General features: G+C 39.5%; 1 protein-coding gene across 1 annotated transcript in view; it reads right to left on the reverse strand.

Moving 5' to 3' along the window:
- Window positions 1-2,855: 2,855 nt before the first annotated feature.
- Window positions 2,856-13,699, reverse strand: part of SLK (STE20-like kinase) — a 45,225-nt gene continuing 34,381 nt past the window's right edge. The window contains exons 12-19 of the mRNA XM_008943007.1: window positions 13,476-13,655; window positions 11,360-11,452; window positions 7,967-8,096; window positions 7,607-7,731; window positions 6,533-6,721; window positions 5,259-5,384; window positions 3,584-3,697; window positions 2,856-3,002 (exon numbers count right to left, since the gene is read on the reverse strand). Coding sequence (XP_008941255.1) covers window positions 2,856-3,002; window positions 3,584-3,697; window positions 5,259-5,384; window positions 6,533-6,721; window positions 7,607-7,731; window positions 7,967-8,096; window positions 11,360-11,452; window positions 13,476-13,655 — 1,104 coding nt within the window. The remainder of the gene's footprint in view (window positions 3,003-3,583; window positions 3,698-5,258; window positions 5,385-6,532; window positions 6,722-7,606; window positions 7,732-7,966; window positions 8,097-11,359; window positions 11,453-13,475; window positions 13,656-13,699) is intronic.

Genomic DNA, 13,699 nt, shown 5'->3' on the forward strand with positions numbered 1-13,699 from the left:
GGGGGGAGCCCGTGGGGCGGGCAGCAGAGGCCCTCGTGGGAAGCGGCTGTAAATGCAGAGTATACAGCAGTACATACGGCACTGCTGGTCACCCATGTGACTGCCGTCGCTCGTGTTCCTGCGGACATAATTTAGGACGTAGTATAAAACAAAGCTGAGCAAATACTGATTTGTGATTGTCTTTTGAAGGGTGTGTGGGGGAAAATGAGATCTGCCAAATGCTCTGTATGAAATTACATTTTTTTGGGCTAAGAAAAATACATCCAACTACCTTAGAGTTGGTAACATTTTTTACAAGGAGGTGACATCTGATACTAGAGAGATTGATTTTGTATCTCAGGAGATCTTTTCCAGGCCTATGTGAGACTGAAATAATTTGAACAGAATTTCCTAACATCAGTATAATACTGTACACTTCTTTCATGTTCTTCAAATATTTAAACCTAATTTTATCAGTCTAAATATGTAAGTACTCATGCCAGTTCCTGTTATATCCCAGAAAAACACAATACCAAATGTGAAAATAATTTTCAGCCCCGTTCACAAAGCTGCAACTGCTTAACAGTGCTCTGCACCTGGAGACCTGACCAGGCCCCTGCTAAGGCTTTCATCGCCACTTTCCATCCTTCCCTTCATCTCAGAACTCAGTTACTTATTTCTACAGTTTACAATGAGATCACAGGGCAGGAGCTTGTGTGGAAAGGATCTTCAGATAAAAAAATTAAAACATTTAGACAGTGCGAACAGAATGCCAATATGTATTAGCAAGTCATCATGGAAAATGCCAGAACTGTGAGACAAAGGTTAACATTTCCCTCTGAGGATTTAACATGGAAGGGGAATGCAGAAGGGGAGATCTGCCTGCCCTGTCTACTCCCCGAGTAAAGCAGTGAGCTACTTCATACGAACTTGCAAGCAAATACTGTGACATACAGAGATGAAGAGTATTTAATGTTATTTTAGTAACATCAATTTATGATGGCAGAGCTTCAAAAGTAAAAGGCCTTGAAAGACACTTCACCCTACCAAATAAACAATTTAAAGAACTTTGCATTCAGCAACAGATAACATTCTAGAAATACGGTATGTGAATTTACACCAGTATGCAAGACACATTTATATAATAAAATGCCAGAAATTAAGGGTAGCTATTAAAGTAATTATGCTATCAAAAAGTTACAGAATTTAAATTAAAACATGCATTTGCCAATTATTTTTTTTCCTGTGTCTTCAGTGAGAAGGTATGGGTCCAGCAGCCGAGATTTCAGCCACCCCTGGTCCCCGTCCATGGCATTCAGGCGCTCGCTCCGTGACAGGAGCGCGTGTGGCGGGCACCTCCCGCACGGCTGATGCACGCCACCGACACAGAACCACCCTTGCTGCTCAGAGACCAGAGAGTCAGGCCTCCAAGGACACAAAGCAAATACTACTGCACAAATGGAATTCCAGCATACCAAAGTCCAGCTTATAATACTGTCTTGATATGACTCCAACTCTAACGACCCAAAGGAGTGCAGCAAAGTGACCTGACACAGCTGTATTCCCCCACCAGCTAGAGGAGAAACATTTCAGAATTTTTCCACTGCAGATCAGTCAGGTAAATAACTTATTGTACACCTACAAAACTGAAAAAGAAAAACTGCCTATGTTAGTACGTGGCAACACAAAAGCAAAAAACCCAGCTTCGTAAAGTAGTTTGTCTATATATTTAACTTAAAACTTTCTATAAAATAAAATGACTGCAAGTAAAAAAAAGTCAAGTCTAACACTTCTAATCAAATCGGACTTTAGCCATGGTTATTTATAAATATGAGCATCCACCTCCACGCTTCTGATGGAGTTTAGAAGAACAGGCTTTGGTAAGAACAGAAAATGGCTCTACCCATTCCAGGTTCTTGGGGAAACCACGCGCGCTTTGCACATCGCTTTCCAAAAAATACATTCTACAGTTTTTCAATTGGTAGAACTAATGACCTGTAAAAGCTAAGGAAAATAATAAACTGTGCATTTTAAAGTTAGCATTTCTTTCACCTTTACATATTTTAGTGCAAAATATTTTAGGGTGAGGATTTACAACAAAATGGCAGTAGCAGCAAGAAATCTTCTGGTTTGTACAGTAACAACAATGCTAAGGAGTTTTTTGTTGGATTTTTTTTTTTTTCCAAATGACAGAAGACTGTCCTGTGGCCAGGATTAGCATATCTAAGTGTTTCAGGCACTGTATTAATTAAACTAGCACCCCATTTCATTGTGGAACTAATGGACAAAGTGTGTCATGGAGATCAGCTCAGTTTAATTTATGCCAGAGGTTTCTTTTTAACGAAGTCACAAAGGCTTTTGCTTTTACCAATTGTGTTTAAACATAAGGGTTTATTTTTCTGCTTATTGGCATGTTCTGAGTAATTAGTTTCAGTCCTTGCCATGAAGACACTGCTCAACGGCAGTTTCAGTTGTGGAATTCTCTCGTGGAGAAATCAGACACTGAAAAACACAGTAGCTGAACTGATGTTACACCGTTAAAATGTTCACATGAGAAACCATTTTTTTTATGATCAGAAAGAGCATAATTAATATTTTAGGATTAAAGTCAAAACAACAGATTACCTACTTTTTGAGGTTGAGATAAAAACCCCACTTTCTCTTGAAACATCTGAAGGACATCATATTACCATTATACACCAAGATCTTTTTTCTTCTCTTCCTTTCAGAGAAGCGAAGAAACTGATCACGACACTGATTGTCTCCACTGAAAACAAAAAGCGCTAGGTCCTTTGATGTACACCACAGATTAAGTCAGGTTAGACAGTGAGGCTGGAGAATTCCAAATATGAAAAAACCTGCAGCAGTTCCCAGAGTTAGGAGCCAGTGGAGTGAAGGCTGGGGATCGGATAGAATTTGGAAATCCGGCTTTGTGTTGAAGGGTTAAGGCATTCAGATTCTCCAGTCATTTTAAAGAAAACTTCCTGCTCCTGCAGTTTTCTGGCAAATTCTTCTTCCAGCGTCTAAAACCAAAATCCAATTGTCATAGGATTACAAGAAAGGTGTTCTACTGGTGACATTGTCTGATACAATCTATGGTCACACAAAAACCCCCACACCAAGCAGTTATGAAAATGCAAGACAGCCGAGACACAGCAAGCTAAGAACATCATCTGCCTGTAAGATCCTCTCTGAACTGTGTGAAAAGGGTAGTACTGCACATTTTAAAATAAACTACAAAACACCAAAACCAATCTCCCCCACCCTCTGTTGTTTAGCACTCAATTTTTGTATAGTGACCTACTAGCTTCTGAAATATACCCCTAAAGCCAGATTTACCTCCAGCTGACAAGGTTTAAATGCAAATATGCAGCCACGTGCTGCCAGAGGGAACAGTAAGAGGCTGACAACACGCAAGTCTTTTTTGCTGCCCGTGCCCTTAGCTCAGTTCCTGCACATTTTTAGACATCTTTTATTACTCAGTGAGCTACAGCAGTTTTGTATGGTAGCTCGATTCTCCTCCTCTGCAAAACTTTTTGTATTGTCTGTATTGGCTAGATCCAACTCCTGATTATTTTCTGATTTACAAACTGTCCTGATTTACCTTTTTTCTCGGTCTCAGTTTCTCTCTCCATTCCTTCAGTTCTTGGCTGTGCTCTTCATCCAGCTCCTTCAACTTCTGAGTCTCGTGCTCAACCAGTAGATGGCATTTTTCATTCTTAAAACAAGATAAAGATAATCCTTATATAAAACTAATTCAGATTAGGCAACTCAACATTTGTACAGCGACATATGTTGTCCTAATTCTTTTTAATTAGCTTATTGCCTGTAAATAGTGACGTGAATAATTACAAGACAAAAGTATGTTACGAGGCTGCATTATCAAAAGCTGATCTTTCCCTCAGACCCAACTGAGATAAGAAATACTTGCAAATCCAAATACACTGTTGAGTCTATTAAGGCAGCAGCTGACAGCGTTACTCAAATTAATAGTGCTTTTCAAGGTCATACAGCATTTCTGCTTTGCTTTCTAAAGACAGTTTGTATCATTTATTAAAATCAATGACATTAAAAGGGAGGCCATTGTTTGGAAACAGTTCAACTCTTGGTGCCAAGTAGCTGAGAGTAACAAACGGGTCTTAGAGAGGGAAGCGCTTGCAGAAGCAGCCTCAGAATCACTCTATAGAAAGGGATAATCAAACCACACAGCAGCTTCACATTCCTCTCAGTAAGGTACAGATGCATCTGCCTAACTTTCAGAGAGCTTTTGAAACACAGTAAGAAAAAAAAAAAAAAGTATTTGGGTACATCAAATCTTTGATTTTTAAGAGAAGTTGGCAGTGGCAGTCTCTAAGCCTCATGCTCTTGTTTCTAGGGTTCCAGTCCCAGCTGGGTCTAACGCAGAGCACAAAAACACAGGAGCAAAAGCAACAAGCACTTGGCTAGACCTGAGTGCAGCTAGAGGCCAATTTTCCTCAGTGAAGCTCAGCGCAGCCCTAATCTGCTCGATTTTACTTGAGCTGAAATTCTCACAAGACTCCCACAGTACTTGGGGATTTACTGAGGCATATTAGTGGCATAGTCAGGGACTGTTTTCGCAGGATGTGAGAAAGTGAATAGACTAGAACTGGCTTCACTGGTTGTTGGAAGATTTCTCTATGCAAAGGTTAGCAGCAGGTAATCATGTAATGCTTTAAAACTGCCTTGTGTCCCTGAAACAGGGAAAAGCTGATTGAACAGAAAAGGAGATCCGGCCTCTGGTATACAGCTACAACTTCTATAAAATGCACACTAAAAGAGGCACACTGGAGTTCCTTATCACAAGAAGGGAATGCCTTCCAAGTACCTTTCCAGAAGCTCAAGAACAAATGGCAGCCTGCACATTGCAAAAACCCCCCTCAGCTCCAGGTACTGCTCCAAACACCTTGTGGCTAATTCCTGGTGCTGCCTACCTCTGTTCTGATTAATGGCATTTCAGCAAAGTCAGGTTAAGAGGAAATGCTGCCTACAGAAAATAGCACTGGCAACTTGATAGATAGTCTAGAAGTGATCACCTGCTCCTGATTCATGCTCTTCTTGCATTTAAAATGATTTCTCATTAACTGATGTAAGTATATGACTCTGGTTACGTAGTATGCTGCAGGCCTTTGAAAGCAAAGTTGACAAAACCCCTGCAGCAACCAGTAAAAATGAAGGAAAAGATGCTTCTGTTTTGCCTGCATCTGTTATTAACCAGAGTCTTTGCACTGAATGGTCACTTAATATCATCTGTTTTTAACCTGTAACTGATGCAGTTCTCTGATGTTTGCTTCACACTGCAACTGAAGGTCCCGCATTTGGTTTTCATGTTTCTGATGCTGAGCCAGTCTCTCATTCTTCTGCCTCTTTTCTTCTTGAATAGCAAACTAAAATTAAAAATAAGAAGATGGTTTATGTTGTACCTCTAGAAACAACTGGATACATGACTCAGAAAACCATATAACAGAACGAATACATAACTTTTAACTTCAGAGCATAACTGAAAAAAAAAAATTTAAAATATTTAAACAACAACTGTATTTTCTTTCGTCTTTCCTTTTAAAAATTCCTACAAGGGAATGCTCTTGAAGCTTTGTCTATCACTCCATTTCTCTGCACCCTGATTTTTCCTAAAAACAAAGCACATTTCACTTCCTAACACTGTCCCCCTCTTAAGCTAAGCGACACAGCAGCGTTGCAGCAGGTGTTGGTGAAGGCTGGTGCTGCCCAGCTCCAGGAGGCTGCACTTCCCAGGCTTCTCATCCTTCCAGGGCTCACAAAATGAAGACAACATTTGGGACTTGTGTGCGTCAGGAGAAAGCAAACTTCTAAACCTCCTCACAACATTCCCTTTTCAAGAATGTGTGAATATCTACAGGTTTAGTTCAAAAGCTCAGAAAAATCAAGTAGTCTTAAATATTTCACAGAATCACAGAGTAGCTGAGGTTGGAAGGGACCTGCAAAGATCAATCCTCCCTGCTTGAAGCAACGTCATCTACAGCACGCTGGCTGCACAGGACGGTGCTTACTTGGGTTCTGAGACTCTCCACAAACTCTCTGGACTACCTGTTCCAGTGTCTGATCATCCTCACACTAAAAACCATTTTCTTATGTTTAAGTTGGATTTTCTGCATTTCAGTTGTGCCCACTGCCACTCGGCACCAGAGAAGAGCATCTCCACCTTCTTTCCTCCCTCCTGTTGGGTACTTATACACATGGGTGAGATCCTCCCAAGCCTTCTCTCCTGCGGGGTGAAGCACCCCAGGTATCCCAAGCGTCTCCTCCTACAACAAGACCCACCAGTCCCTCAAACATCTTCAAGGCCCTTTGCAGGACTCACTCCAGTAAATCCACATCTGTCTTAGGACACAGCTCCAGCTGAGCCTCAGCACTGCAGAGGGGAAGGATGACTTCCTCTGACCTCGTCCAGCACTTCCACCCAGTTTTGTACCACCTGGGAACTTCCCAAGAGTGCACTCCATCCCACCCTCACATTCACATCACATCAAGCTTTTACATTGTTTTAATTAATTACCTGCTTGATTTTTTCACGATCTTGATCTGGAGAGGCTAATGAATTGATTCTTAAACTTTTCTTAAACATTGCCATTCGAGTCTTTGCCTCACTGCGCTGGATTTTGGGCAGCCTTGCTCTTTCCTGAGTTTGCTTGTTCTTCAGCTCCTCGATCAGGCGTTGATTGTATCTCTGCATTTGTTCTGTCTCCTAGAATGTCAGCCACATGCCAATGTTACAGTCACTGTTAGGTTAGAATATCTGCATTCACTGCACCAGTAAGCATGCTGCTGGAGTCCCACAGAAACCAGTCCCAGCCCTAGTGATATCAGTGGGGAAGAGGGAGGTCTTCCACTTACTCCAGACAGCTCTGGATCATGCCCAGATGAAATTCTCTAATGCTCTAAGGAATATCAATACACATATATTTTACCAGTGGTCACATTGTAAAAAGTCCATTTTACTCAGAGGAAGAAACCTTTGTGAAACTGAACTTCCACTAGTGCAGTTGTGAAGGGTCAGTCTATAGCAAAAGCTGGTGAAAGCAACAGCCATTATGGGGATAAACCAAACCATACAGGAACAGGCCTTCAGTGGAGGCTGCTCACGCTCCAGTCACCAAGGAGATGCTCTAGGATCTCTCTACTGGGTTTACATTTTCAAAAATGCCTTGTGGCAAATAAACATTTTAGCTATAAAGAGACAGTTGTCAGCACAAAAAATAATCCAGTTCATTCTGCTCGTTTAATTCCAGGATGAATTACTAATGAATAGATTTATTTAAACACAAGCCAAAAACTGGTTTTCGTGGATAAGCAGAATTTGGTATTTTTAACAGGAAAAGTTTTGTTTTGTTTTGTTTTGTTTTTTTAAGAGTCAAAAGGGACAATATGACCACTTATACTTCAACATACTAAGCTATTAAAGTAAGATGATTAAGAATTTTTTTATTTCAAAAGAATATATACAGATTTTAAATACCTGTGTGGGTCTTGCCTGTGCAAGCAAAGAGCTACCAGTAGAGATCATAAGACTACCTGATAAAACCCCCAGGTATTATAATAGTCAAAAGGAAGTGCCAAAGTCAACACTAACTTTTTCATGCCTCTTAAGCAGCTGGTGTCTCTGCATGAAGTACTGATCTTTGAGTTGCTGTTTGAGGAGCTGGTGCTTCTCTTGCAGATGTCGTTCTTCCAGCTCCCAGATTGCAGCTTCCCGAGCTGGAAATAAGAGGAATGCTGCTTCAGAAATCACAATACCACACTTTCTAACCTACCTGCTGCCAGCATGGCCTACAAGGGCACTGTAAGAACAACGCTACTCCATAGCAAATGTTTTTATTACAGTTTTAGATTAGTCATGAAGTTATTTGATTTCATAAATTAAGGACAGACTATTATTTTGTTAAAACACAGCACAAACATCTATTTTTAAAGTGAGCCTGATGCTGGTTACCTCTCATGAGCTGCTGTTTGTTGTTGAGGCAATCTCGTTCAATAGTGGCTAGTTCTGTCTTCTGCTGCTGAATAATTTTCTTTAGAGATGCATCCAGTTCTTGTTGCTGCTTCTGCACAAATTCCTGCTCCTGGTAAAAACCAAGAGAAGTAAATTAAATTCTGTTCTTCTAACCACATTAAATTTTTTAAATTCCCAGTTCTTTCAGCATTAGCTATATATGAAAACAAATACATCTATGAAAATTTGAGCTAATGTGCCTTGGCTATAAAATTATGTGTCTCTTGTATTTTCTACGTAGAGAGTAGGTGAGAGTATTTTTAATGTTTAAATAATACCTTCAGAAATAAGACCAAAGGCAACAAACTACCCGTCAACTTGCAAATTCCATCTCTTGTCTCTCCTCAAAACAAGCTGCGGGTTCAAATCTAGCAATGACAAGTACTCAATATAAAGTTGATCTCATCATTCAAGGGTTAATTATTCAAGCATGTAAGAAAACAGGAGTATGTATGGTTAGTTTGCTGTGCATGGTTACTTAAAGCCCATTTATTTACATGGTTGCGTTTCAGATCTGTGTCCCAGCCTTAAGGAGTTTAGCTTGTCACAAACACAAAGGTACTGAGGTTGGGAGTTCTGCAAGACTGCTATGAAGACACTCAATGGCTCTTGCAGGAACCACATGCTGCAGGACTTTAAGCCTGTCATGCCAGAGCTGAGCTGGCTCCTTGCAAAGTGATTTGCCATCTGCCTGACACAGTCCCCACATCACCTGCATCATCTGCCCATTACCCAGGGTGTCCCACCCTGCTGAATCACACCATGAAAAGCAGGCAGCAGTAAGAACCCCCCTCCCATGCCCTAAGACCATGCTGTTGCCTTTCTTCTTTGTAACTATAAAAAAAAAAAAGGCATCTACAAGCATGCAGGCATGCACATACACACGCTTTAAGAACAAGACACTAAAGCAGATGTTTCTACCATGATATAAAGGACAAAAGAAAGGATGGTGGCAGTGTCCTGTCAGAGCCAAGGTGGGCATTGCTGTGACACATTACAAAGCAATGTTAGAGATGGTCTGTTGGAAGGGAGATGGGATGAGGCAGGAAAACAGGACTGGGCTACAGATGTTCAGTGGAAGGGGCTCCCAAGCTATATATATATTTTTTTTTTTTTTTTACTGCACCTATGCTACTGGCTAAAAGAGTTGTCAGCAACATATGGAATTAACTGTTCATTAGAAGTACTTTTTGTTATGACCAGGAGAATCCTGGTTTTCATCTTCGCAGAGAGTGATTAATAGATGAGGCCTTTCATCTCTCCCAGGGGACAGCAGAGTTACCCTCAGACAGGTAACAGAAAACAGGTGGAGGAGGCTCACAGTGACAGACCTGAGGGTACAAAAAGAACTGGAAGGCCACATGTGTAAATTAAGTCAGACAAACTAAATCAAATATCTGGACTGATGAAAAACACCATCCTGTTTCCCTTTCTAGATGAGAAGGATAAGAAAAGGACAAGTTTATTATTCTGAGGGTGCAGACACTTAATTAACATGGTGTTTAATCTGCCAGGAATTTTTTTATTTGGAGGGAGTGAGGGAAAAGGTGTTCTAGTCTAGTCATGATCAAAAAGCAATTATGCTTGAGCTTTACTCAATCATTCAAATATCATTGCTGTTCTCTCTACATGGCAAATCTTAACAAGTTTTATAATTGCTAGCACTGTAAGATAAACCAGGCAATCTCAGAAAACACACCAGCCTTTCCACTTCCCACATCTACTCAAGTATCCCTCATAATAAAGGTCACAGACTTTATTAAAGAACACATTGGATGGTTATAAGGCAAGGCAGTCCACCTTTTGTAAAATTACCACTTGGTTTTGCCCCATAAGCATCATAAAATAAACTTGGATGCCTTTAAAATACATGGTTTCACTGCACACACAGCATAGAAGTCACACACTGTTTCTCACATGTGCTGAACAGATAAACTTCAGAGAACAGCATGAGATTGCATTGGTGTGAAGCTTCAGTGTCTTGCCCAGAGTTGTTAAATACTGCAATTTTGATGGTTTTACTATGAATAGTACATAGTTACATAAATTTGTGCTAACTAGACTGGAGACAGCAGTGACAATGATCAGCACATATGAACAAAAGAAGAGAAAACACACATCTGGAAAATTAGGGAAATAAAACTTTTGTTGCTTTGCATTTTAAGACTTACATCCTGCATTTGTGCGTTGAACAGTGTACATGAAGACAACTGAAAAGACTGAATCATAACCTGAGCAACGCCCTGTGGGACACAATGTACTTCCTATGTCAGAATATAATGCAATATATTTCTGTTCTCAAAAAAAGGAAGAAATGAGATCTGCTGTACATTAGTAATATACATTTAAAATATCAAGACTAATTATATAGAAGTAGTCACTGACTGAAGTTCTGTATTTTCTAAAACTAAACACTTGCACCTCATCTAGTACTTAGAATTCCAAGTAAGGCTATTCAACCTTCAAAATTGTCTCTTTCATCTCTGTTACTTCAACAAACTGAAACCAGCAAAGGAAACTAAGTCACTACAAATGCTATGAAAATTTGTTTCCTTTCAAAGTTCAGAGACTCACATCCTTGGTGTGGGAAGAGTGCTACAATTCAATCACATCCTATCCTGGGAAATCTCCTCTTGAATTAAACACATAATCAAATAAAGTTTCTCTTATTTTCTACTAGGTCACTCACATAAACATTTAATCTTTAAGTTACTCAATCCAAACCCACTCTGCTGTGGTGCAAACTCTGTGCAAGCTGTGGCAAACACAAAGCCAGTATTTTTCTAAAATATTAGCCCCCTGTCTAGCTAGTTCATATAAAAGCAGCAAGTCTGAAGGTGTGAAATAGAAGTGTCTTGTAAAGTTTCTGTACACCTACACTTTGACATTTAGGTAACTTCATTTTACCTACTCTGTTCTGCTTCTATGAACAAGGTGCCTCATGCTTACATATCATAGAAATTTTCTTCCTCTGTGCTTACATGGCTTAAAACTTACTTCTGGCTATAACCCTGATAGCTTGACAGACCTGTGGCATACTTACCTCTCATAAAAGCACTGTAAATAATTTGCCATAGAAAAACACCATTCTTTTTTGGTATAGCATACAAAATATTAGGCTTAACAGCACAGACCTGGAAATCATTGTTCCTGCATTTCTACACAGTATACTCTATGGGATGTGATAGAGGAGTACTTGAAGAGAGAGGGCAGTATGTAGGGTTAGTTTGAGTTAAGTTCCATATTCACTCAACAACAACAAGAAGTGAAATCATCAAGCTGTGTGAATACTGCTGCCTTTCTATTTTAGTAGCTTGAAGCTGCCGTTGTTACCTGAGCATGCTGGCTTTGTGCAAGCTCCTCTTTCTTGCGTTTCATGAGCTCTTTTCTCAGCTCTTTTGGTGCTTTCTCCACTTCACACAAAACCTACAGTGTATATAAGCATGCAGAAGGTGGCAAAAAGAACACTTTTTCTCCACAGCAAGCATTACTGTGAACATAGGACATGCAGGTCAAGCACTAGAGGTACTGGGAAGCGCGCATTACTTCAGTGGCAGGGATGTTAGTTTAGTGAAAAGAGCTTACTGAAAGAGGTGGAACAATACATGCTTTATGTATGCCAGCACAGTGCAGAAAGGAGGTATATGCCAGCCTCTTTTTGCATGCAGATGCTGCCCCGTGCTCTCAGAAAAGCCAGCCTCTCGCTCGTGCTCTCATGCAGCAGCTACAATAGCCAACCCTTATGAAAACCACCACCTGCAAAAGTGGCATTTCCTTGAAGCACTGTGGCAAAAGAACTACAGAGTATGTTTACCTAATGATAAAGCTGTGAAAAATGCTTGAAAGTTTAAAATAACTTCCACTGAAAACCAGCTATCTCTGACACTGTCTCAAACATGAATTTGTAAGTTGCCTTAACTAGTGTCTCCAACCATAAATGACATCTACACAGGTTATGTCTTCAAAATAACCGTACAAGCAAATAAAATAAGAATGGGTTGCAAGTGTTTGTGATGAATTTAAAAGCAAAAACAACCAATAACTGAGTATGTTTTCAAGAAACCTTTTCTGACATGTATGCTGGAATGGAACGTGTTTCAGTTCAAGGTGAATTAGACTAGATTAGTAGAAAGATTCTAAATATAACCTGGCTACATCAACTGACTATTAATCTTTTAATTTGCAGATGTATTTATTTTTGAGAATTAGAAAAACATAAAATTGCGCACTCCAAAATAGCATGGGTAGTTTTAGAGCACCAGCTGCATTTTCCTTCAAACTGAAATGGCCTTCTTGAGCTTGAAATACAAAACTATTACCCAAACCCAAATGCCTGTTTGATAGTGGAAGCATCATCAGAAAACAGAGTCCAAATCACCACATGCTGTTCCTGTTTCCATGAAAGAACTGCCTTTAGCTCAGAGCGATACGTAAAATTCTTCCCGCTTCCCCATGTAGGACCCAATCACCAGTAAATAGAGAGAGAGACTCAAAAATGCAAGAGGTACCACAAAAGAAGAAAAATTGTTATTTTCATATGAGCATATGGTTCCAAATGAATACAACTCTTTTTTTAATGCACTTTTGTACTACAGGATCATTCTACGCAGAAGCATGGACAGTACAGATTTCTAAAGAAAACTGTGAGTCTAGTAACTATTAGAGCAAACACTAGAGCCATTTGTATACAAACAAGCACTACTTAATTGATCTGAAAATGAAATAAAACAGCTTTTAAGATGCAAAATCCATATGGGAACATATCACCTTCTCTTACTGTAATGCAAGCAAATTAATAGTGTAAGGTGTCAGTGCCAAATGTCATTCATTTTGCCTTAACTGTATGACACCTATGAAATTAACTGTAAAAGGTTTTAGGTTATCCACAGTTTTCTCTCCTGACTTTCCTTTTTGAGCTAAAAAACTAAATCTATATAACTTCTGTCAGTTCATATGAAGCCCAGACAACAACAGCGCACACACTAAAAATCCAATTACTTCAACAACAACAAAATCCCTGGAGTTTAAGTGGTTCTCTGTATTAAGATCATATTCTTTTCTTTGAAATTCTAATTTGGTACATATTTACAAAGTGGCTACAAGCTAAATTTGTTTAGAATAGAAATCTCAATATTTTTCACCGTCTTTAAGAAAATACTTTTTCTTGCTTTAATATTTGAGAGAAAAATATTTCGTTAAAAATTCTATGAAGAATAAAGTCTTCTAACTTTGTGATGTTTTCTAGATTAAGTCAGTACCTAAATCTTCCTGTTAGCTGTTTGTATTTCACTTTAGGCTGCAAAACAAAAGAAATAATACTGACTGATAGTAACCCTTCTAAACAACTCAGTATAGCACATGAGGTTGACAAGGCTTCTGGGAGACCTAATCTCAACTGTTTGCTTTTCCCATACTCCTTATTTTCTATATGATCATCACTGTCTCTTACCTCCTTTTTTTTGTTTTTCAGCATGTTCTGGAATTTGGACAACTCCTTCTCCTGTTCTGCTTTGATGCGTTTTGCTTCATCTCGTAAACGATTTGTGTGTTCCTGCTCCAAGCGCTCTATTGTCTGTTTCTGCTGTTTTTCTAGATTCTCTATTTCTTGATCATACTGTCGCTTTTTACTCTGTAAAAAGAATTTGGCACTTTTTTTTAGGAAGGTAAATTGTC

The sequence above is a fragment of the Merops nubicus genome, unplaced genomic scaffold (genome assembly GCF_000691845.1).
Source record: "Merops nubicus isolate BGI_N331 unplaced genomic scaffold, ASM69184v1 scaffold13396, whole genome shotgun sequence".
Classification (NCBI taxonomy): Eukaryota; Metazoa; Chordata; class Aves; order Coraciiformes; family Meropidae; genus Merops; species Merops nubicus.